General features: G+C 33.9%; 4 protein-coding genes and 2 pseudogenes across 8 annotated transcripts; 2 read left to right on the top strand and 4 right to left on the bottom strand.

Annotated features, from left to right (window-relative positions):
- The first annotated feature begins 1,631 nt into the window (after window positions 1-1,631).
- On the top strand, window positions 1,632-4,487 carry LOC125192257 (uncharacterized). The gene is made up of 7 exons (XM_048089780.2): window positions 1,632-1,757; window positions 1,837-1,983; window positions 2,857-2,939; window positions 3,051-3,137; window positions 3,389-3,537; window positions 3,642-3,773; window positions 4,145-4,487. The coding sequence occupies exons 2-7, from the start codon at window positions 1,839-1,841 to the stop codon at window positions 4,332-4,334; spliced, it is 786 nt and encodes a 261-aa protein (XP_047945737.1). The 5' UTR covers window positions 1,632-1,757; window positions 1,837-1,838; the 3' UTR covers window positions 4,335-4,487.
- LOC125194676 (uncharacterized) lies at window positions 4,412-6,569 on the bottom strand (annotated as a pseudogene). The gene is made up of 4 exons (XR_016137721.1): window positions 5,896-6,569; window positions 5,716-5,749; window positions 4,941-5,614; window positions 4,412-4,692 (listed from the first exon to the last, which is right to left on the bottom strand). The product of XR_016137721.1 is annotated as an uncharacterized LOC125194676 (transcript).
- A 425-nt stretch (window positions 6,570-6,994) lies between these two features.
- On the bottom strand, window positions 6,995-8,225 carry LOC148927257 (CRS2-associated factor 2, chloroplastic-like). The gene is made up of 4 exons (XM_089069944.1): window positions 8,005-8,225; window positions 7,781-7,869; window positions 7,551-7,695; window positions 6,995-7,471 (listed from the first exon to the last, which is right to left on the bottom strand). Exons 1-4 carry the CDS (start codon window positions 8,102-8,104, stop codon window positions 7,230-7,232), a joined length of 576 nt encoding a protein of 191 aa, XP_088926070.1. The 5' UTR covers window positions 8,105-8,225; the 3' UTR covers window positions 6,995-7,229.
- Window positions 8,226-8,358: 133 nt separating this feature from the next.
- LOC125192258 (uncharacterized) lies at window positions 8,359-11,945 on the bottom strand. Of its 3 annotated transcripts, none has more exons than XM_048089781.2 (10): window positions 11,798-11,945; window positions 11,515-11,625; window positions 11,316-11,399; window positions 11,042-11,122; window positions 10,275-10,414; window positions 10,086-10,188; window positions 9,930-9,999; window positions 9,792-9,854; window positions 9,354-9,677; window positions 8,359-8,482 (listed from the first exon to the last, which is right to left on the bottom strand). In XM_048089781.2, the coding sequence occupies exons 2-9, from the start codon at window positions 11,574-11,576 to the stop codon at window positions 9,603-9,605; spliced, it is 678 nt and encodes a 225-aa protein (XP_047945738.1). In that variant the 5' UTR covers window positions 11,577-11,625; window positions 11,798-11,945; the 3' UTR covers window positions 8,359-8,482; window positions 9,354-9,602. The 3 variants fall into 3 exon arrangements, with proteins under 3 accessions (XP_047945738.1, XP_047945740.1, XP_047945739.1); XM_048089783.2 differs by having other exon boundaries at window positions 10,086-10,185; XM_048089782.2 differs by having other exon boundaries at window positions 11,515-11,595.
- A 3,096-nt stretch (window positions 11,946-15,041) lies between these two features.
- On the top strand, window positions 15,042-17,448 carry LOC125194467 (uncharacterized). Its single transcript, XM_048092702.2, has 4 exons — window positions 15,042-15,634; window positions 16,227-16,297; window positions 16,537-17,038; window positions 17,113-17,448. The coding sequence occupies exons 1-4, from the start codon at window positions 15,527-15,529 to the stop codon at window positions 17,302-17,304; spliced, it is 873 nt and encodes a 290-aa protein (XP_047948659.2). The 5' UTR covers window positions 15,042-15,526; the 3' UTR covers window positions 17,305-17,448.
- Window positions 17,449-17,559: 111 nt separating this feature from the next.
- Window positions 17,560-20,237, bottom strand: LOC125194466 (uncharacterized; annotated as a pseudogene). Its single transcript, XR_016128956.1, has 3 exons — window positions 20,165-20,237; window positions 19,344-19,825; window positions 17,560-18,269 (listed from the first exon to the last, which is right to left on the bottom strand). The product of XR_016128956.1 is annotated as an uncharacterized LOC125194466 (transcript).
- Between the last annotated feature and the right edge of the window lie 3,516 nt (window positions 20,238-23,753).

Here is a 23,753-nt window from a genome sequence, read left to right as displayed (position 1 = left end):
ATATCAAGATTTTAAATTTCATATTTGATTAAATAATAATAATAATAATTTTGATATTATATTAAGATTCCTTTAATAAATTATTAATTTAAAAAAATATAATATATTATTATTTTATTTATTATTATAATGATAATTTAAATAATTGAATTAAGATATTCTTCATTTATTAGTTTATATTATTATAATTATATATAAGCATATTCTTATAATTTTAAATATTTATTGATATTATAATTGAATAAAATTTATAATTTCAAAATTTCATTAAGCTTTGTTAATTAATTAGTTTATAAAATGGTAATAACATTTTATTATTAATAGTATTATGATACATAATTTAAATAATTATATTAGTAATTATTAATAATTATAATATTATAATAATATAATAATAATTATTATTATAGTTATAGTGTAATTTATAGTTATTTATTATAATTAAATTAAGTAGAGTAAGATTCATAATTTTAAATTATTTTTAATTTTATTTATTTAATAATAATAATAATAATAATTGTATAAGATTGAACTTATTAAATAATTAAATATATAAGAATCCAAAAACTGGGAAAAAGAATACCTGAGAAAAGTTAGGATTTAGAATCCTGGAAAGTTGTACTAACTTTCCTTGTTCTGGGATTTTGATTACTTTCCCAGTTTGATTAACAACCGAAATAAACACAGGAATTTAAAATTTAAGGAATCAGATTACTTTCCCAGACAACATCCGTGCAACCAAACATGGCCTTTGTACTTTTTTTTCTTTTTTTTGCATTTGAAACACCGATTTCCCATCTTCTGTTTTTAGTGTTTCTATTCTCTTTGGAGTATAATAGTTTTATTACTTACCTTAATTCGTAGACCATAAATACTATGCATATTCATGAGTTTAATGTAGACGTTTCTTGAAACTCGTATCGAGTTAAATGTGGATATTTAATTGGGGATGGAGGGAGTATTAAAATATTTCATACTCTCATCGTCACACTCTAAGTGGATTATTTTGTTTTCTGGCACGAGATTATATGTACTATTATTTTGTGAGTTTAGAGAATAAAATAAGAGAATTCGAAAAAATAGAGACGCCAAAAGATAACTATTTTCCATGCATCACTATGTTTTGAAATCATCAAAAAATAGTCTCATGACTCTCATTTCATTTTTTTTTGGATTTTCCAACTCAGTTGAAACAATAATTTCTTTCTTGGTTCACAATAAAACTCAGAAATTACAATATAAAGTAAAATAGCAAAATAAATTCCTAAAAGTTAAACGGACCGGTCGAATTAGGATCCAATCTCCGTCGCATCGTGATCTCCTCAATTGGGAGTGGATCCCCCTGCTGTGGTGAAAATACGTAATAATTTACTATGGTCTATGGATTAGCTGGATTAGTTAATGCAGCTTGTGTTAAAGTAATTTGAAAAGATTAAAGTTTGATGATAAAGTTGAGACAAAATGCTATATTTACTCTGCAAAGTGTAGAGTAGCCAAAATCATTGTTCAAATAGGAGATGAAGCAATTGAATGAATAAAGGTGTTACGGTAGAGTAGTGCAATAAATAAGTGTTAAACCAAAATAATTATTAAACTAAATTATTAAGCTTAAATAAAAAAGAAAGGAAACGCCGCCGTTTTCTGCACCACAGCACCCCCTGCTGTGGTGAATCCACTCCCCTCCCCAATTAGGGTTTCTATTATTTTGGGGAGAAACCAACACTTTCTTTATTCGTTCATTTGGAAGGAAATTGCAGGTTTTCGACTTGAATTTCACAGCTCAAATCGTATACACATATTTCTGAGTTCTGATAATATCGAACATTTTTTTAATAGCAATGGATGACCAGAAATTGGAGAATCTGAAGATCCAATTGCAGCAGTTACACAATGAAGCACACGAATTTGTGCAGAGTATCCCGCCAACGCAGCTCTATGGTGCTATCGGAGTAGTCATTCTCACTATATTCTTCTTCTTAATCAGTAAGTTGACCTAACAATCTTTACTTTTTTTTTTACCTTTTGAATTCTGTTTTCTTCCTGTTGCTCGAGCTGTTTGGTCGTGTGGCAATTGGCATTGTGTTTGTGCATAAGTCGTAAGCGAATAGCGATCTTCTTATTGCTCCTGTGTTGTTAAGTGATCGATATTATGAAATTTCACCTTTAGAGTAATTCAATCAATTGTGGATACAAAATCACCTAATTCCATACTTGAATTGCAATGCCAATTTTAGGCAGCTTGAAGACGTGAACGAGTTGAATCTCTATAAGTATGTTTCGATTTTTCTCTCTCTTTTGAGCTTCAAATTGTGTTTAATATAGTTTGATTAATTGCTGGTGGACTGAGACTGACATTGTTAGAGCTATAATCTAGTGACGTAAGGGTTGAGGTGTTTGCTAGTTTCGGTGTGATTTTATTTATTTTCACTTGTGGAGTGGAGCACTGGAGCATGAGCTGATCGTAATTTAATCAAATAAAAAATAGTGTAAACGCTTAGTTCATTATGTTTCATGGAACAAATTCAAATGAGATTTGAGCAATTGGTAGTCTTATGATGAAATAGTTTAATTATGATTCTCAAGATAAGACATCATAGGTAACTCTTGTATCACGTTACAGTTGTGCTTCAAGTTTGACTGCATTGTGTAATATGGCAAATGTTAAAGAGATGACCAGTTTCTGGCAAAATGACTTCTTATTTTCTGGTGAAAAATGCCTCGGTGTATAAACTTTTGGTGCAAAATTTGTAATGCACACTAAACATGTGTTTTTTTAATGCTCTGGTTTGTATCGTCAGTTGCATGACAATGGGTATGTTCACTCTGTTCATTTATATGAAATACCTGTGGCTGCAGTTCGTCTTTTCAAGCGTAGGGCTTCGAATACTATTGTGCTCACTGGATTAAGTGGAAGTGGTAAAACTGTTCTTTTTTACCAGGTACATATGCAAGAAAGAGTTTTAGATGATTTAGATTCTCTTCCTATTTTCTTTAATCCGAGTACTGTACTACTGTTAAGGTTTACTTAATTAAAAATTTTCATGTTCCAGCTTCGGGATGGCTCCTCCCATCAAGGTACTATGACATCAATGGAACCAAATGAGGATACATTTGTACTACACTCGGAGACAACTAAGGTGATGCACCTTTTTATTTCTTCTGAAAAGTGAATTTAGATGAATTCTTCGAGCATGTTTAACTGATTAAGTAGTGTCTCTTGCAACAATATCATTTTCAAGCCTAAATTAATTATAAGTATCATCTAATGCCAAAATTACTCCATATGTTACTTTGCTGTATGCAGCTTGCAAAATACACATTTATTATTTTTCACCTAAGTTTAATAACAAAGGTGTTGAACTAAATATAATTCGGTTACATGCTGCAGAAGGGAAAAGTGAAGCCTGTTCACATTGTTGATGTTCCTGGGCATTCACGTCTTAGACCCAAACTAGATGAATTCTTGCCTCTGGCAGCTGGAATAGTTTTTGTAGTAGATGCTGTGGAATTCTTACCTAATGTCCGTGCTGCTTCAGAGTACGTACTATTTGGATTTTTAGCATTGTCGTACAGGCCCGAAATTTCATCTCATGTTGGTATGGGTTGATTTTTATATATATTTGTTGTATTTATTCATGCAGGTACCTCTATGATATTTTAACCAAGGCTAGTGTTGTGAAGAGAAAGATCCCTTTCCTACTCTTGTGCAACAAGGTAGACAAAGTTACAGCACATACAAAAGATTTCATCAGAAAACAACTCGAGAAGGAAATGTAAGATAATTATTTCCGACAGCTCTTTCACATTTGCTCTTCTTCTAGTTAGATATGTATGCCGTGATGTCTCGATTAAGAACTCCCCTGTCCCCAAGCATCACCAGAAAATATCATCCTAAACGAATTAATTAAAAGTGGACAAATTGGCGTTTGCACCTTTGGAATAATTCATACACAGACATATCAAGGCTTGGATCAGAAAGGTAATGAAGGATGATAGCAGAGCTTTGAGTAGATGTTTTTTAGGTTATTGCGTGAAGCCTTGATACATATAACTCATTCTTGCTTTGGTATTTGTCTTGAATTAATGAAATTATATTGCGAATCATATTTCTCATTTCCTTCTGTACTTGTTGTTTTGTGCTCAGCGACAAGCTCCGTGCATCAAGAACAGCATTATCTTCAGCTGACATTGCTAATGAATACTCACTCGGGGTACCTGGAGAAGCTTTTGCATTTCATCAGTGCCTCAACAAAATCTCAGTCGCAGAAACATCTGGTTCGACTGGTGACATCTCTCAGTTGGAGCAGTTTATCAGAGACTATGTTCAAGCTTGACCGATTGTACCAAATTAGAACCATGGTTGTGATTTTTGTTTTCTACCGGTGACTGTAAAAGCATTGAGATCTGTAGAGACGAGAGAGCAAGAAGAGCGGTCTTTGTATATAACTTTGCATTCTTAATTTTCAGTCACAGAAATACTTGTGCCAGTTGAGTACGACAAAAAAATTGTTTAGACATACAACTCAGTATTAGCCAATTTATGCTTCTAGAATCTAGGATATATTTTGAAGAGTTTTTTCCCCTCAATTGTTGTTGCAGTCTTGCTATCTTGATAAATAACGTCGCTTAATCTTGAATATAAGAGAGAAGATCCCATATAATGGAATATGCATCAAGCCAACACCCAGATACCTGCCAAATTTGTCCATCAACTATGAGCATATAGATTGAAGAGAATAAAGTGTAGTGTAGTGTAGTGTAGTGTAGTGTAGTGTAGTGTAGTGTGTGTGTGTGAGAGAGAGAGAGAGAGAGAGATGACAAGTCTAGGAAGGTATACACACAGAAATTTCAACCTAATGTCAAACAATGCTACAAATATTTTGATTAAAAATGACTAAGACAATTAATTTCCTTTTTTTTTAAGAAAAAGAAATGCAAACCTCATTGAAACACAAGCATGGATGATCCACAGAGCAAAATATGCAATTCGAAAGAAGGGGAAACTCTGCAAGGAAAATATCACACTTGTTTTAGTCGATAAATCTTCGAAGCAAACTTAGGTTTACGACCAATTCTGTATGGTTTGCAGGCTCTCGTCCAAGTAAAGAAAGAGAAAAGGGCTTTCCGAGAATACCAGCTGCGTTGACGGAATGCATACAAACGACCAGCTGTGTTGGATAGAATACACATTACACAATCAATAGTCCATAGGAGTATGTATTATCATAGCATTCTACTTACAAAGGATATATTGTCTTCTTTGCTGTACAGTACGAGCCAATACACTGAATCAGTGAGCATGACAGCCCCAGCACATATCTACAACCAAGTGGAAGCAGAAGGAAGTGATAAACACGAGAAAGAAAATTCTTATTTATTGCAAGTTCTTGTCTTAAAATAGACTAATTGACTGCATTTGCAGAAACTGCCTGAAAGATTATTTGAAAGGCGTATTCTGCGATAGATGGAGGTACAAGAGTAGGGTTGTGAGAGTCGTTCAAGCTTGTTTTTGTGGTGGTACAAATAGGCCATGCTCTGTATCTGCAACGATGGAATGATCCGCCTTTGTCTCCCTTTTAATGCGACATCCGAGGATGGAGAGAGATGAAGCCATCTACAGAACATAAGAAACTTATGTGAATATAGTATGTTACAAGATCAAATAAGTAGCAATATAATGAGAGTTTGCAAGGAAATGTAATTTATGTGACATACCCCAAAATAGATGGTGAGCAATGTGAATGTCCACCTGCAAAATGGAATTATCATATAACAAAATTAACTTAAACCTTAAGCTACTTATGTGAAAATACAGAATTATTGGAACACTCTCCAAGTCTAAAAAAACTGCAAAAAATCGAAAGTGATAAAGAACTCAAAAGCAATGGCCTTAACTGCGTGTAGTAGTAGAATATGCCAACACCATGGAGAATAGTATCAGCAAGAATCAATCCTAGTAAGGTGCAGAAAGCAACATTCCGAAAACCAAGCAGCCAAACAGGATGGATTGAGCTCGAACTTGTTGCCCAAGATGCGCCCTTGTTCCTCTGATCCCCCACTTGTACGGCTACTGGGCGGGCTGCGCCCTTCATACCTCCATATAATGAGCGCTGCAACGATCATAGCCACCACAATCCATATTGCAGCCAGTAGCTCGGGGCCGTCGTGTCCGTTGCCATCACAGGCCACCAAGCAACATACGATCAAAATTTCAAAATTATATCAAAATCTAGTATTATTTGGTTGTTCATTAAACCATGAAAACAGCTATCTTATCTTCAAATTGCCCAAATTGTGTACATTCTTAGTAAATTCCAACATGAAAAATGAAAAAAATTATGTATGCTGATAGCATAGTCAAACCAATTTCACCACCAAATATTACTACTATAGACATATTTAATGTATGCAGACTTTATACATAGAAAAGGTAAAAAAAGGCTCACAATGAAGGTAATTAAAATTCCAGAAAGAAAAGACGCAGAACATACACCTATGCAGACTTATATTTGCATTCAAATTGATACCTGAATCTTCTCGAAACGAATGTTTGAACAGAGATTCTAGAACTGGGAGGTCTTTACCTTTTTCTCCTGCAAACTCCGCTTCCTAATTCTCAGCTATGTTCGTTAGAGATATTTTTATTTTTAATTTTTTTTTTCAATTTTATCATCAATCCAACCCCATTCTAGAGAAAAGAATGCATAAACGAATAATTACGAATTACAAAATTGGTAACAGCTATACGTATATATACATCCTACATATGTATCTCTAATTCTCATAATCAGATTCATCACCATCGCTGAATTGCATTGCTAACAGATCTATTGGCAGTGATCCTAATGGAACTTGAGACTCCACTGCATCAAAACACTCATCATCTTCATCTTCACTAAAATCATCATCGTCGTCGTCATCCTCATCTGGTACGAAGTCAGGGTCACCGGAGACCGGAACGGCGACCGAGAGAGTACCTATGCGTAGAGCACTATGAGAGGAGGCGGGGGAAGAGCTATTAATTCGATAATGATTTGTTTACAAAGGAAAGGCAGCTTATATAGATGCTGCATGTACGGAAATAACAACATCACAACTATCTAACTAACTATACATTCTTCTCATGCTCCGCGCTCATGGTTGATTTAATCCTCTGTTCTCCCGTGTTGCATGCACCCATGCTCCACTTATTTAAGTTTTCCATCTCCCGTGCTTATTCAAATTGCCTATCACGTATCATCATCCTCTCCAACTAGGGCTCTAGAATCCGGTGACGATCTTCGGTCATCCGAATAGATCGTGGCGGGATAAGAGTGTGTGATTGCCTGAGACATGCTCTCAAACTCCTCCACCTTCGAAAGAAGCTCGTCCAGGCTCACGTTAACCTCATGTAGAACCGATGCTCTTCCCGACTCAATGGCCCATTGCCACAGCGCCATCATCTTAGGGCTTACCTGCCTCGACTCCGTATCTGATTTGCACGAAAAACCAATACAATTAGACAAAAATGCCGATAACCATTTGTGAGGAAGAGAATAGTTTGTACAAACCCGAAAGATCTGTAGGGGACGAGTCATTAGCAGAAGGTAGGTATATCCGAGGAACTTTGTTCCGATACATTGATTTCCACTCCCTTCCTCTCTGCATCAGTATTTGCTCATCATCAAACGATAGCAGCACGTAGGGCACCAATTCCTGCAGTCAAGGAATGAGAAATGAGATTAGAGAGATTGTTTCGGGAAGAACAATACTGAACTGCAGCGAAGAGACGGATACAAACCTTCAACTTAGCTCCTATCTTCTTGTAATCACTAGGTTGCAACCCTCGGCAATCTATCCTCACCAGGGTAATGTAAACCCCATTTTTTGCTATAAAGGACCCGATTTGGCACAAAAGCAAGTTAACATCAACAAGATGACAAAAGCTAATGTCTTTGAAATATAAGCCCTAGTTTTTTAGATTCCGAAAAAATACGAAGCAATACACGTTTTATGAGTTGGTACCTAATTTACGGATTGGGAGAAGCCTCTTCCCTTTCATTCTCAACTCATCTGCTTCTTCCTTCGTCAGCCCCTCGGGGGGCATCTTGTATAAGCTTCGCATAAACTGGTGTAGCCGGTTTCCAAAGCATTATCAGGAAGCGAGGCCGTCTTTGGTGATCATAGTTTCTGCCACGGAACAGATACAACACTCCGCCCATCCTATAAATAATCTTGCCACCAGATTTTTCCTGCATGATCAGTACTCAGTCGTTAGGTAGTCATAAATGAACAAGATGTCACAATTCTAGTAGCAAAAGCATCAGCAAGACTAAGCCATGAACTTATGATCACCAAAATCCGATGAGAAAGTGAGAACCTCAATGCACCGGCATATGTTATTCATGTCAGCAGTTGGAACACCTAAACAACGGACTTTACAAACAGGTTGTCTCCTCCAATGTGTGTGTATCAGCTCCAGCATATTATGTGTTAATCCTACCTGCAGAATTCAACGTTTCAATCAAGCAACAATGTTTATTACTACATTGTTACAACCCGGCACTAATTGAAATCCCCATCCCAGCACAAAATCAAAACAAAAAGACATAATCCCACTGAAGTTATCTAGAAATGCAGCTCTCAACTAAATGAAAAAACAGCAAGTGAAATAGCAAGAAACAGATTTGAAGCATCATAATGCATTAACTCAACCTAAATCACAATCACCCTAACATATCCAAACAAGTAAAGAGATAATGCATCCAGCACTAAATAAACTGAAAAACAACAATTACAACAGCAAAAAACAATTTTTGAAGCATCATAATTAAATTCCCATTATCCCAATACGAAGCAAGAAGAAAACCATAAACCGAATTTCCTTGCTACTTTCAAGAAACTGAAACAACAAGAAACAAAACAGGAAGAAACAATTTTGATACATCACAACACATTAACTCACCTAAATTCCCCATCCCAACATGAAATCCAAACAAGGAGAAAACACACACACACAATCCCACTTAACTAATCCAAAAATACAACTCTCACGAAATAGAAACAAAAGCAAATAAAACAGCAACACAATTTTAAAGCAACAGACTACAATAACTCACTAAATGCAGACATCCCAAAAACTAGAAACTCAACAAACTAAACCAGACGGGCAATAACAATCTTGAAGCATCGTAACTCATAACACAATAACACACTATACCTCTATCATCCCAACACAAAATCCAAACAACTAAAAAAACACAATCCCACTGTAAAAAAATCTGGCAACGCATCTCCAAACAAATGAAAAACCAACAAGTACAAAACAGCAGCAACAAACAATCTCTCCATAAAACGAAATCACCTAAATTCACCTGTTTTTTACTAGACAACAAGGGTTTCACCATCGCTCTCATCTCCGCCCTCGTCAGCGGCGCCCCCAACACCTAAATAATCATTCATACTTTTGTTGTGTGGAAAATTTGTGTGTCTGTTTATGTACTTTTGGCATGGTAAAATACTCCACCTCAGTGGTTAGTTTGTGATAAGCAAACTCGAACCATGCACATTACCACATTGATCAAAATTCAAATACAATACATATTTATATCCACATTATATATCTAGATTCTTCTTCTATTGTCGACACGCGCCTTCTTGGAAGACCCCAATACCCCATGCTCTGAACTTGATTCTATCTGTATAAATTGTGACGTGAATATAATAATAATCATAAAAGCTATAAACTGATACTACTAATGAAAAAGAAAATACAAAGAAAGAGGGGATATGGAATTTGAGAATTTAGTCACCTTATTCAGTTTCTCCCTAACCAACTTAACCGTTTGATTCATCGATTCTGATGGAAAATATTCCTGCCAGGATTCAAGTCAAGGAAGGATTCGAAACGAACGCAATTTACTTCCGAGAAAATTCACTTATAAACCAACCTTATCCGAAGAGACTAATGGCTTGGAGGAAGCATGTACTGTGATACCAGCCCGTGGCTCGCCCAAATTCCTAAAAAAACGAACAAGGCATATCCAAACATCACGAAACGTGAAATTTTTGAACAAAATTGCTAAGGGGGCGAAGTGTAGGAGTACCTTTGGGATAAGGAAGAAGTAGGGGGACCTGACTCCTTGATCGAAGGAGTGGAAGCTGAGGAAGGTTCTCTACTAGAATCCGAAGGGCCTTTAGATCTTCCTGCTGAAAGAAAATTGGAAGGTTTCACAAGCAATGCGATGGATAAGAGGAACTCTGCAGCAACAAGGAACACGTCACTTTGGACTTACGGTTAAGACGTGCTAGAACTTCCTTTCTCCGTCCTTCTAACTTCTCTTTTGTGTCAGAGAGGCTCTCATACTCGGGTGCATATGTCACTTGTATTTGGTTTCCTAGAAAAACAGACTCGTCTAACTTTCTTTTGGCAAACCTATCACCAACATCAGATTCAAGAATTAACCCTCTGCACGTGGCAAATTTTTGAAACGCACATAATACATTATATGCACAGAACTTGTATATAGACATTTGAAACGAGAAACTGGCCTTTCCCGCAAAAACTCACCTATACGTGCACCTAAGTTACACGCGTAATATGCTGCACATAATGAAAAACCAACACGTGAATGAGTGCGAATGTACATATTTGTCACAAGAAACAAATCGTAAATGACATTTTCTACGCAAACCACCACCGCTAGTTCGTTAACCAGAGAATAACAAATGCACCAATACTCGCACCTAACCTAACCTATAAACAACACACAATATGTTGCACACATATGAAACCACACAAAAGAATACATGCATAAACACTTACTAATCAAGATAAATAAATTGTAAAATGCCCCTTTTCCACACAAATCACCACAGATATTATACATATTCCAATACATTTTACACACAATTACCAAAAGAAAACAAATCACAGAAACCCCCTTCCCCAATCACCAAGTGCATTAAGTATGTAATCACTGACTTATTAAGCAACATAACTACTCAATTACGTAGAACACAATTATCCATGAAATGCAAAGCATCAAATCGGTAAAATCACCTAGCATTGCTGAGTTGATGAAATTTGATCCAATAAACATCGGTATAAGCCTCACATTCTTCCGCATCCATCGGCTTACATCTGACCAATAATAACAATCACAACACCATTACTATTTGCACTTTCACATCAAATTTCCATGAAAAAACAGTACACACTTTCTTCATTTCTTACATACAATAACAACACTACCTTTCTAAAGCAATCTGCATAAAATCCATTAAAAATTCTATTTTATTCTTCTTAAATCATTCAGAAGTATGCAATAACTTACTCTGCAACTGGGCCATAAGTAGAGAACAACTTCAAGAGCTCATCTCCACAACCCAAAGAAGGAACATTCTTAACAATCAGGTACCTGCATCCAAAGCCAAAATACTCAAAATCCTGATCTCAATAACTAAAACTTTCTTCATTTATCCCCCCTTTCCCGAATAAAATTAGGGGGAAGACAAAAAAACTGAAGGACAAACCTTGATTCATCACAAACTGTATAAACGCGAACTGCAGGGGGCTCGTTTTTTGATTTAGGCATCACCTCCCAATTGAATAAACTGCAATTTGGGACGACAAATCGAGGATACCTTAAGAAAAAAAAATGGAATTTAAATTTTATTCAAAAATTATGAATGAATATGTGGAACTGGGCTTCATGCTTCAATTCAAGAGCGTCGAATTTTCCTAAGGGTTAGACCGGAAAAGCCATAACCGCCCCCTCCGCAAAAAAAATTGAGGAAGAAAGAAAACCTGCGATACCTGTGATGAAGTGAGTGGCGATTTGATTAGACGTACGCCGGCGGAAATGGAGATTGGGGTTTGTTCAGTGAATTGACGAAGGAAAATGAAGATGATAATATCGGGCTTATTTGGGGAAAGATATATTGGGTTTGATGTATTTGATCATTTGTTGGGCTAATACATTTTTTTTATTAAAATCTATAGAAGGGGCCATATATTAAATGTGAAGGATAAGTAAAAGTTAATGATCAATATCGAATCAATTTTAAAGACCGAACTAGAGACTAAATTATTTATTAAACTTAATTTTTTTGATGAGATTCGCTAATGTATAAATTATTTCGGTCTTTATTACAAACTCATTTTACTTCATTTTAGTAGGTTTATTACTTCATTCCGGTACGTAATACCTTGAAATGATAATATATTTTTACTTACTTTCAGTAGATTTTAAAATGATTCAACACATGCTTTATTCGAATTCATTGAACTGGATTTTTACTTTATTCACTTAAAAAAGGATAATTTCTTTCGGTAGGTTTATTACTTCATTCATAACATTATTACTTCATTGGACAAAGTTTTTACGTCATTTCAGCAGTACTTCAAATGCTTCAGCACATACTTCATTCAAATAGTTTATTAATACATCATTCAATGTGCTTATTACACCATTCAATTAGACTATCATTCCATTTTGTTACCAGCCGTGACGACGGTGATAGACATTGCAAAGAGAAAGAACGGTATGCAACGATAAAACCGTATGTATGTACTGGAATGAAGTAATAATCATATTGAAATGAAGTAAAAACCTACTGGAATGAAGTTAAATATTCATAATATTTTATGACTTATTTGCTCCGAGTTGACGTAAAATATGCTCGTGATGAAGGCGAAAATAATTTATATATAAACGCATCTCATCCATAAAAAACTAGATCCAAAAATCCTAATTTGATTTAATTATGCGGTTCGGCAATAAGGAGTAGATTTGCATATAATGAGACTCGTATAAGTAATTTTTAAAATTGGAGACACTTTTTTTACATATATTACTCGTTAATATGGAATATGGAATGCACATTTTTTTTCTATTATACTTTACTTGGACAATTTTATATACTATATTTAGGAAAATTATACTCAATTGTACTATAGGTTTTATTTAAACAAAATATTAATACCTCAAATTATATATTCAATCCAATTGTACTAAATATATTACTTACTCATATCTTTTATAAATATCTTTACTATATATTTTTGACTAATTTTGTAAATATAAATTAATGTCGTGGAATGATACTTGAATATTAATACACTCCCTCCATCCAATAAATAAGAAATATTTGAATTTCGGGATTTTATGTAATGTTTTTTTTTTTTGAGTTAATAAACAAAAAATGTTCTTATACTTGTAGTAATATGACAAAAATTAACAACCTCAATTAGCATTTCCTTTGATCTTAGAGGTATAAAATGAGCATTACTTATTGGCAGCGGCAAATCCAGAACTTGAGAATGGAGGGACGGAATACAGATACAGCATGCTAAAAGTCTCCTTTAAATTCCAACTTATTAAACTATTCTTCCCATCCACTATTTGTTACAAGAAGTGACCTCTAATTACCCCTCAAACATCTAAGGCATACCTTTCTACCAACACCATAATCTCAACTAATATAAAATGCAAGATCCACACAAGTAAAAATCCAAAATTCTATTGGTTTAACAAGAATTATCCTTTCCTGAGTTCTTGAGCATTATAACATTCGCTCATGTGTCAAATAACTCACAAAACTTTATACTACTACTCAAATGTACATTTCAAACTATACTTCAATATTCTAGGCCGACCTTTCGATCAGTACATGCCTCCTACTTCTAAGTCTGGATTCCACTCACAATCATTATCAAACCCCATTACTTAATAAGCTTATAGCTATAATGCAACTTCAGATTATTTACAGTAGTTTAAAGAAACTCCCAAACTCAATTAAACTTCATAATTTTTGGTCCTTAATATTACCCACATGGCTCTAATCTATTTCACAAACCTCAATTCTAATGTACGGTATTTTCTCTCAGTCTCAGCTATACATAAAACCAATTTAAATAGATTAAAGCAAGAAAAAAAAATCCTAATTCAGCTCTTAACTTAGAGCAGAAAATCCAATTCATCAAATTAGGGAACTATAGCATGTTCAACTAATTGGTTCATAGATTATATATTCAGCTAATTGTGAACCACTCGCCATGCATATGTTCAGTTTATGCGATTAGCTTGATGTTTTAAAAAGTCTATTGACATATTTTCCTGTTTGAAAAGTCTTTCATTAGTTAATCTTTTACTTATTTTGTCACACATCTTTCAAAACCAAAAAATCAAACATTTATATGGTTTTATATGCTTGTAAGTTTAAACAATCTTTCATTATTGAGTGATGGACCCCATCATCACTTATCATATTTGTATGTATGTAGTAGGAGATGAAGTAGAAAATGACATAGAAGATCTAAGTGTTGAAATACTACTAACGACGTTGTAATCTTATAATTTTTTAGTATTATTAGAGTTAATTTATTAAATTTGTGTGTGAACTAGATTAAATACTCTAAAATACGCAAAAATTATCATATTTGATAAATTCACTTTTTTATGTATATGTGAATTTATATAATTAAAATTCTAAATATTCTATATTGATATATATAATTAAGTTTAATTTTAGATTTATGAATTTATTAAATTTTGTATAAGATGAAATTATTGTGTCATGCATGTTTATTTATATTAATTTTATGCCATGTAAATATTGTTAAATTTTATAAAATTTGAATAAATAATGGTTAAAAGAGGAAAGAAAAGACACGAAAAAGCACTAGTTGTATCTTGAAAAAAATAAGCATAAAAAAATGGTCAAACAGAAAAATTCGATAATATCGGAACTTAGAGCGAGAGTTGATGGAAGTTTTGGCACGGTCGTTGGCTGGATTGGAGGTGAAAGATGATGATGTTTCTAACAACGAAAAAGACGATTATACCCTTCAATTGTAATGCGTATCTTGACTGGTTCAAGAAGATGCCAAGAGGGGTACAAATGTCTTTTCGGAGACCGGGTCCATTCCGCAATTAAAAATGCATCGCCATCAAAGCAGCTATCAGAGGTCCAAGTACTACCAACAACTGCAATACACATCAGGACACAGAATCATCCCCATTTTCTTGCTTTTTCAGCACCCTCCCATCATCAATCTCATGCTATATGCCTATACTCTCTCTAAAATTAAAAAAAAACAGGTGTTCTCTTCTAGAGAGAGAAATACAGAGAGGGAGGGAAGTAGTCCTGTAAATTAAACTTACATAAAAAGGAGATAAGTTGGGTTGCCAGAAATGCCCTTCTGCAACACCCAAAAAATCCCAATCTTCATCATCAACTTCAAACAACAATGTTTTTATTTTGGCGCAAATTATGTGGGCTTTTTCGGTCAGAATTTTTTCACAGGAAAGCAAAGAAAGAACCTTCGCCCCAATTTTCTCTCTCATTTCCTCTCCTATCTATCTATCTCTATCTTTTCCATTTTTTTCTTTTTCTACAAACAAACCCACCTCTCTTTATTGCCTTTTCACCTATCTTCCATCCCCCTCTCTGCATCAAATACCCTCCACACGCCTAATTTCATATTAATTTCGTATTAATTTCCCTCGATCTTGTTCAAGATCGCAGCTTTTTCTGTGATCGAATGTCTAGGAAGAGTAAAGGGGCGGTTTTGGATCCGTATGGAATTGGGGGCGCCAAGGCTAGGCTCAAGTTTCAGGCTCTTATGCAGGACTATCACGAGCTCGAAAAGGTGTTTAATTTTTCATTTCTTTTTTGGGAGATCTGATGCTTTGTTATGTTATATTTGATATGCTTGTTGATTTTGTGATCTTACTCTTGAATGAAATACATGTTTTTCTTTTTTGTTTTTTGGGTTCTTGATGATGTTCTTGTTTTGTCCCTTAATTTGTATATTTGTGTTTACATCTATCTCTATGCCTTGTTATTAGATCTGATCTTGAAGGAAGGAAGGCCTGTTTTAGCTTTAATGCAATTCGTGAGATTATATGAGACACACTATGTATCTCTTCTTCATGTTAAGATATACTCCCCCGTCCCAATAAATATAAACCATTTGGATTTCGGTATTGAATTTTACGTAGTGTTGTTTTCTGAGTTAACAAAGAGAGTCAAGTAAGAGAGATAGAAAAGTAGAGATGATGCTATTTTTATTTTAGGAAACGTTTCATTTTTAATGGGACGGAGGGAGTATATTTTTCGTTGTTTGGGTGGATAGATAAAATGAATAAGATGCTAAGTTATCGACTGTTTTTTTTAATTTAAGAGAACGCAACTTGCTTTAGTTGCGGAATAGATTGATTTATAGGTTTATGATGTTGCAGGAGGCTGATGTTATGAGAAGCAAATTGGATATGGTGAAAGAGAGAAAGCTGATGCTCGCAGCTGAAGTTCGGTATGGAATTTGATTCGATACCTTATGCCTTTGCCTCCAAAATTTTCTTGTGGTGTATGTATTTTCGACAAAAATGGTGGTTTCTATCAATGGCTTGGTCCATGTCTTGTCTACAATATATGTTTCGTTCTTTGTTATTTTTGCGCTGCGTTAGCTTTTGGCGAGTTAAGTTCGTTGTTATCTTATTTTAGTATCCTACACTTGTGTTACGCTGATCACTATCACAATGTAACAATTAGGTTTCTACGGAAAAGGCATAGGTACCTTGTGAAGACGAAGGATGCGAATTCACTACAAGAACAAAGTCTTGTACAGGCGCCAAACCTACTAAAGCGTGCTAAAATCACAAAGCAACAGCTTCTGATTGGAAAAGAAGCGAGTCAGCATAGATTGTCTTTAGCTCCAGAGCCCATCTCGAAGAAGAAACTAGTTGCTCTGCCTGATACATTTCCAATCAGTGATCAGCCTCGCAAGAAAAAATCATACAGCAGGAAGGGACATGGTATTCCACCACCGGTTTTCGATTTGAACCACAAAGGAGTAATGCATATCAGGAAAGAAGCAAACATAGTGGCAGCTCTCGACAGAAACTCCAAGGAAAGAATATTCGGTGCAAATGATGCAATGTTTAGGAATTCTAATTCTGCCGCTACTTTTGATTTGAACCTCGAGACTATACCTAGTGAGAGAGAAGTTTCGTTGCCAACCCGAGCTCCAATATTTGATCTGAATGAAATCTCGGTAGGTGGTTGATTTCACTCAACCTATGAAAAGTATCGTTTACTGCATATTCTAATTGTTCTCGATATTTCCAGACAGGGGAAGAGGATTTCCAGGGTAGTGAAGCAAACAAGTTTGATGACACCAGGAAAAGTTTAATGAGAGGCATGAACGAAGAGCAGCAAAATGATCTGAAACTGTCCATTTGTCGAAACGCTGGGGAGGGCTCATCTCGTGCTGGGAAGCGAAAAATATCATGGCAGGATCCTGTTGCACTGAGAGTTTGAACGGAGGAGTCTGATAAGGCAAGATAGTTTTATTTGTTAACACTATACAGAATGGTATGATGGAAGCAACTCACTTCAATTAGTATAGAATCTACCATGTTGCATAGGATTTTGATGAAATAGACTCAGCTCTTTTCCCTCTCATTTTGATGTAATTTTAAGTTTTTTGTTTATAAAATGTTATCCCAATATGCATTCTCCTAACCCACAAATTGGACAAATATGAAGACTGTTTTAGTTTCTTAAACTCAAATGTAGAAATAAGAAGACAGCTTATATTGGGAACGAATTCGACATAGCAAACAGCATTTGACTAATTGGACATGAACCATAGCAGCTCAATTCAAGTAAGCATCACCAGAGACTTCTCTTCACAGCTGTGAGATCTTCTGCAACTGTTTTCTCCACTACTTGGTTTTAAGAAGACGACGTTTATGTTTCTTACCCTGTTGGTGCGTTTCCATGACCTTCTCAGTGAGCACACCAACCTGGCACATCTCACACCAAAATTTAAATGTTTCCTTCTTATGTTCACCCTTGTGTTTTCCTTGTGGAGTCACTACTGATTCTTCCTTCTTCAAGTTGTCTGGGTTGGGTTTTCCCTGCAACGGCAGCAGACCATCTGTCTCAGAGCCGGGCTTAACAAATGACAAAGGTGTGGGTGTAAGTTTCACTTCTATGACTTGACTGGAAGTTCCTGAACTCTGGATAGGCTTGGTAGCATTTTTTGTACAAAGCACTATCATAGTTTTTTTCGCCTTCAATGCAGCCTCCTTCGTCTTGTGCTTCTTTCCCTTAAGGTGCTCATTCAGAGTATGTTCGCTGGTTGCAGTAACTTGGCAGAGGGTGCAACTCCACTCCTCTTTCACTCTCTTCTGCTTCTTCAAGTTGCCATCTGACTGGGGACTGGTGCCCGATCCAGGGTTAGGCCTCTTAGCTCCAGTTATATTTTCGGTTGGCTTAGCCTGCAATACTCGCAAAACATACTCATCATAAATATTGTACAAAAATTACACATGTTGATTTGATGTTACAGAAATTTTTAGCTAAAAAAGAAAGAATATCGACCAGTATACGATGGGAGCTTTTATTAACTGAGTTCTGCCATATATATTTCATTCATCATTCTGCTAATTCGAAAATTTGGAATTGAGATAAAGAAATCCAAAATTTTATTATCGATATAGAAATCCCTATAGAATTTCCCAGTGAATTTTTAATGTGAAGAAGTGAAAAAGCATGGAAAGAGGAAAGAACATTGGGGACACTGGAAAACAAAAAAAAACAGAAAATAGGAGAAAATGGAAATAAATATGAGATAGGGAAAAAGTAGAAGTTGAATGACAAGAAAAACAATGAAAAGATTAAATAGAGATTTCAGAGCATTTTTATGAAAACCAGATATAAATAATCAAGAATCACCTCCAAGCTCTCAATATGAATACATATAACCTAACATTACAACAAGTTAGACAAATACTCAACCGATTTAGTTGGGTTTCGGGAGAGAGCAAAATTTCATTTCACAAGTTTTGACGTACCTTTTGCAAAGTATAGTTATTCAAGAATAGAGTAGTCTAAAATTTTATCAATTTTTTCTAATTCTTCAAGTACTCCTATTATTTTTTTTTTTCCAATTTTCGTTCTTTTTTCTATCCACCCGCACCTCTCGCCCTGTTTCCACTTTCATCTCCATATCATTACCACCCAATGCCCGCATCTACCAGCATCGAACCAGGGACTAGATAATTCCTACACCAGAACATATATCACCTAAGTTCAAGCTCCAAGTTATATCACAGCCTAGGATTTAGATTGCGTTGCATTTTACACAAAAAACCACTAAACTATGCAATCAAAATACTTTGAGAACAAATTTAGATTGCGTTGCATTTTACACAAAAGTAACCATTTTCAACCCAGTATAAATAATCCAAATCATAAAAGTTTGATTAAAGTTGAAGGCTCTACAAACACAACAATCAAAATTAAAAGCAGAGAGAGACACCTCAATCAAACTCAGGGAATGGCATACTGACCTCTAAAATTATTTCCTTCTTTTTGTTGCTGCCCTCTGAGACACATTTGACCATTGAGTCTCTTCCCATTCTCTCATCAATTGATGCTCTCTGAAACGGTAAGGATCCAGAGCGTCCACCCTCACACACGTCGTTCAATATGTGCCTCTGCGTGAGCAACATACTACTTTCACCAAGAAACCTCTCCTCAGTCATCGTCTCTGCCAGTGGAGCCACATTGTGTCCTCTCCTAAGAAAGGTTTCAACCATCAGCAGATCCCTCCTTACCTCAGCCTCCAAGGCACGCCTTGTAAGGATCTTGTACATGATTATCTCATGTCTAAACCTCTCCTCCTCAATTTCTCTCTGTATCACCCCGTGCAAGTCATGGGACTGAGCTGAAGATAAAGGATGTGGGTGAATATGAAATTGAGGTTGAGCACTTAGACCTTGTTGATCATGCTGCAAATGGTGATGATGCACCCTTCCTAGTTCGTATCCATCTAAAACAAATTAAACACCAGCAAGAAATTATAAAATATCAGGAAATCGTAGACACCATAAATTACAAGCAAGATCTCTGTTTTACTAGAGATAGAATAGGATTTATCACAAGAATATGAAATGCAAACAACAAACTACGAATTGGAGATGTGATGTTTAAAAGCATGATAGCAAGATTCAATATTTAACCATTTTTGAATTGAAGAAAAAAGAAAGAGACATTCCAAGAGTTGAAGCGTGATCATGATAAACACAGCAAAGAATTGACATTCTTCAATAACTATTACTACAAGTATATTTTGAGAAAAGAAAAAAAGAAATTGGGATAGAATTCTGACCAAAACACTGTGGTTGCGATACTGTGTGGGAGTGAAGAATGTGAGTAGAATGAGCGCCGTAATCGGACGCCATTAACCACGAATTTGGAAATTTTGAATTAATTAGGGTTTTAAAATTCAATTAAATACTGAGGCCGACCGGAAATCAACCGACTCGCGCTTTAAATTTTGTTTTGACCACTTAAATTTTGTTTTCTCATTATTTAAAATTTAAAATTATACCTATAATAGATAGAAAATACTAATATATTTATATTAATGTGGGAATGAGCTTTTATCATAAAAGAAAATGTAATATTTTTTTGGGACAAACTAAAAAGGAAGTGTGATATTTATTATGGGATCGATGGAGCATTATAATTTTAGTTTTTTTCAATTGAAATTTTCAAGAATATAAGAGCTGATTTGTTTGTTGATGGACAATGGGTGCTTCTTCCTTTAAATCTCTTTTTATTTTATTTTTTTTTGTAAAATTCTCTACCCTCTCGTAAAAGCTTTATATTCTAAGATTCACGATATCTTTATGCCTACCATGTTTATCTTCATAGTTACCTATTCAATTATTTTCTGCTCTATACGTTGCAGTCTATTTCTAAAAATTTCGAGATTACATCGTTGATCATTTTTCTCAAACCTTCCATGTCCACCTCAAGAATTAGTTAGTCAAGTTTGCACTAGCACTGGTTTTGATATTTACATAGACGAGTAACGGTTTTACACATGATTTGTTCTAAAAAAAGTTGGGTAGAAGAAGACACGCAAAGATCATAGAGAATTTTTTTTTTAATTTCAAGGGTGATCGGAGTGCCAGTAGGGAAATTTTTATGAATCTCAGAAGTAAATCTATCCATACACATATAAAAAAGGAGTTTTTGGGGATATTTTAAAGACTGCCATTGTAAATTAAAAATTGTAATTTAATTTCAACATTTTTTTTACATAAATCTGTACATCTCAACGGCAATTTCACATCTCTCATTAAATGTAAAAAATATTGCAAAATAAGAAGACTAGAAAGAAAGCTCTAATATTAATAAATTGAGTAAATGTCTATAAGTTACAAACTTACAATCCATATTTGATGTTATAAATTTGGAGAAGCGAAAAGTTTTATAGGATTATTATCATGTAAGTGGGGAAGTGAAAGGGTTTTGAATATTTTTATTTACCCTATAAATATATGATAGGTTGCACTACCCATAAACAAGAATGAGCTTCAACCTTCTTCTTCAAATTGTGTATGGTGAAAGGAGTCGCAGCATGACGATGGTTAGGCGGCAATCGTGTTTTCCGGCAGTAGAAAACAGAAAATATAGAGGAAGGTTCCTTATATTCCTTATACTTGAAATTTGATATAGCCAATGAGTTTAGGAAATAAAAAGATGAGTGATGATTTAGAGACATAATGTCTCCAAGACATAATACCCCTATGTCAATTTGACATAAGCCAAATTATAATATGGACTAATATACCCTTATTTTCAAACTAATGCACTTGTCAAATTAATTCACTAGTATCGTAAAGATTTGAACATTTCAAATCAATGCACTAATTTTGCAATTACCATTATTTTCTGATTCTAAGCGCTAGCCAATAATTTAGTAAGGATACTCCATATCATAAATTGACTTTCTACAAAATTTGCATTATATAAAAACATTTTAATTCAATCATCTAATAGTCATATAGGAATACTTAATTTCTTAATATTATCCTCTAACAAAACAAAAATATTTATTCACATCCAATTATTTTATTATTAAATAATAATTAAAGTTCTAGATTGTAAAAAGTATATACGTACATAAATATGTTTAATTGTTTTCATCCAACGAAATAGTAATAGTTAGTATACATATATTATATATGAAATTTCTACTTGTATCATCTAATGAAAGGATAATAGTCATTTGCGTCAAATTATTTTATTAGTATTAAATAATTACTAAAATTTTGAATCATAAAAATGATTGCATCATATACATACTTAATTTCTTAGAGTCATTTTTCAACGAAATAGTAATAGTCACTCACATCAACTTTTATCTTTTTATATAATAAAGTTTAAAATTCTAAATTGGAAAACAGTACTCCAGTAGTATACATACGTTATATAGTTAATTTCTACTTGTATCATCTAATGAAAGGATAATAGTAATTTGCGTCAAATTATTTTATTAGTATTAAATAATTCCTAAAATTCTGAATCATAAAAATGATCGCATGCATATACATACTACTTAATTTCTTAGTGTCATTGTTCAACGAAATAGTAATAGTCACCCACATCAACTTTTTTTTTTCTATAATAATGTTTAAAATTCTAAATTCTAAAATAGTACTCCAGTAGTATACATATGTTATATATTTAATTTCTACATGTGTCATCTAATGAAAGGATAATAGTCATTTGCGTCAAATTATTTTATTAGTATTAAATAATTACTAAAATTCTGAATCATAAAAATGATTGCATGTATATACATACTTAATTTCTTAGTGTCATTGTTCAACGAAATAGTAATAGTCACCCACGCCAACTTTTTTTTTTCTATAATAATGTTTAAAATTCTAAATTCTAAAATTCTAAAACACATTATTTTGACACCATGTAACAATTTAATTCTAGTATACAAATTTAAATTGTTGTTCCCTAACATTTTGTCCATTAATAAAATAAAGCATGTATAAATTTCGAATCTTTATTTGATGTTATAAGAACTCAAGCAATTAAATTGATTTATTAATTTTATAATTATAAATTCTAGATTCAATAATGTTTTGTAATAATATAATTAAGATTGAGTATCAAATCTATTAAGTACCTATAAGTTTAGAATTTAAAAAAGTTAATTGTGTAATGTATTATTTAAAATAAAGTTTAAATTCATTATATTAGATTAAATTTTTTAAAAAAATTCGTGATTGAAGTTAGAATGAATAATTCAAAAAATTTATGGCATGTATTTCCAAGTCTTCGTGACTCATGTTAGTAGAATTAAATCAAGTGGAATTTTGGAGCTAGAAAAAAATGGTGAGATTGTGGACTTCTTCCTAAACAAAATAGTGGAGTATAAAATTAAATCCAATATATGATGCAACCGATATTAGAGAGATTGAAGATTATGGTGAGATGATTAGAGAGAATATTTGCTTAAATCATGTCATCCATATAAATGCACACAACTTTCCTAAGCAAGTAATTCTTAAATATAAATAAATATTTTTATATGCACAAGGGTAGTATGGTATATGTACAAAACATTTATTTAAATAAAAATATAAAACAATCTAAAATGACTACTTTAACCTCATTATGTCTTAGACATTATGTCTCCAAAACATTATTGTAAAAAGATTACGTATAAAATTGTAATCTTGGCAGCTTATTTTGAGGGCTGAATTTATGGGATATTTACCATATATTGATTTAGTATTGATAATATTTTGGATTGATGGATTTAATTAATGAGCAGTGATTTAGAGACATAATGTCTGTATGCCATAATACCCCTATGTTTCTATGCCATAAGTTTAATTCTTACTTTGATTAATTTACCCTAGGAGTGCTATTTAAAGATAGATTTG

This window comes from Salvia hispanica, chromosome 4, assembly GCF_029641045.1.
Source record: "Salvia hispanica isolate PSC_SH4W2 chromosome 4, Shi_PSC_v1, whole genome shotgun sequence".
In the NCBI taxonomy this organism is placed as follows: domain Eukaryota; kingdom Viridiplantae; phylum Streptophyta; class Magnoliopsida; order Lamiales; family Lamiaceae; genus Salvia; species Salvia hispanica.
This window is presented reverse-complemented; position numbering and strand designations above follow the sequence as displayed.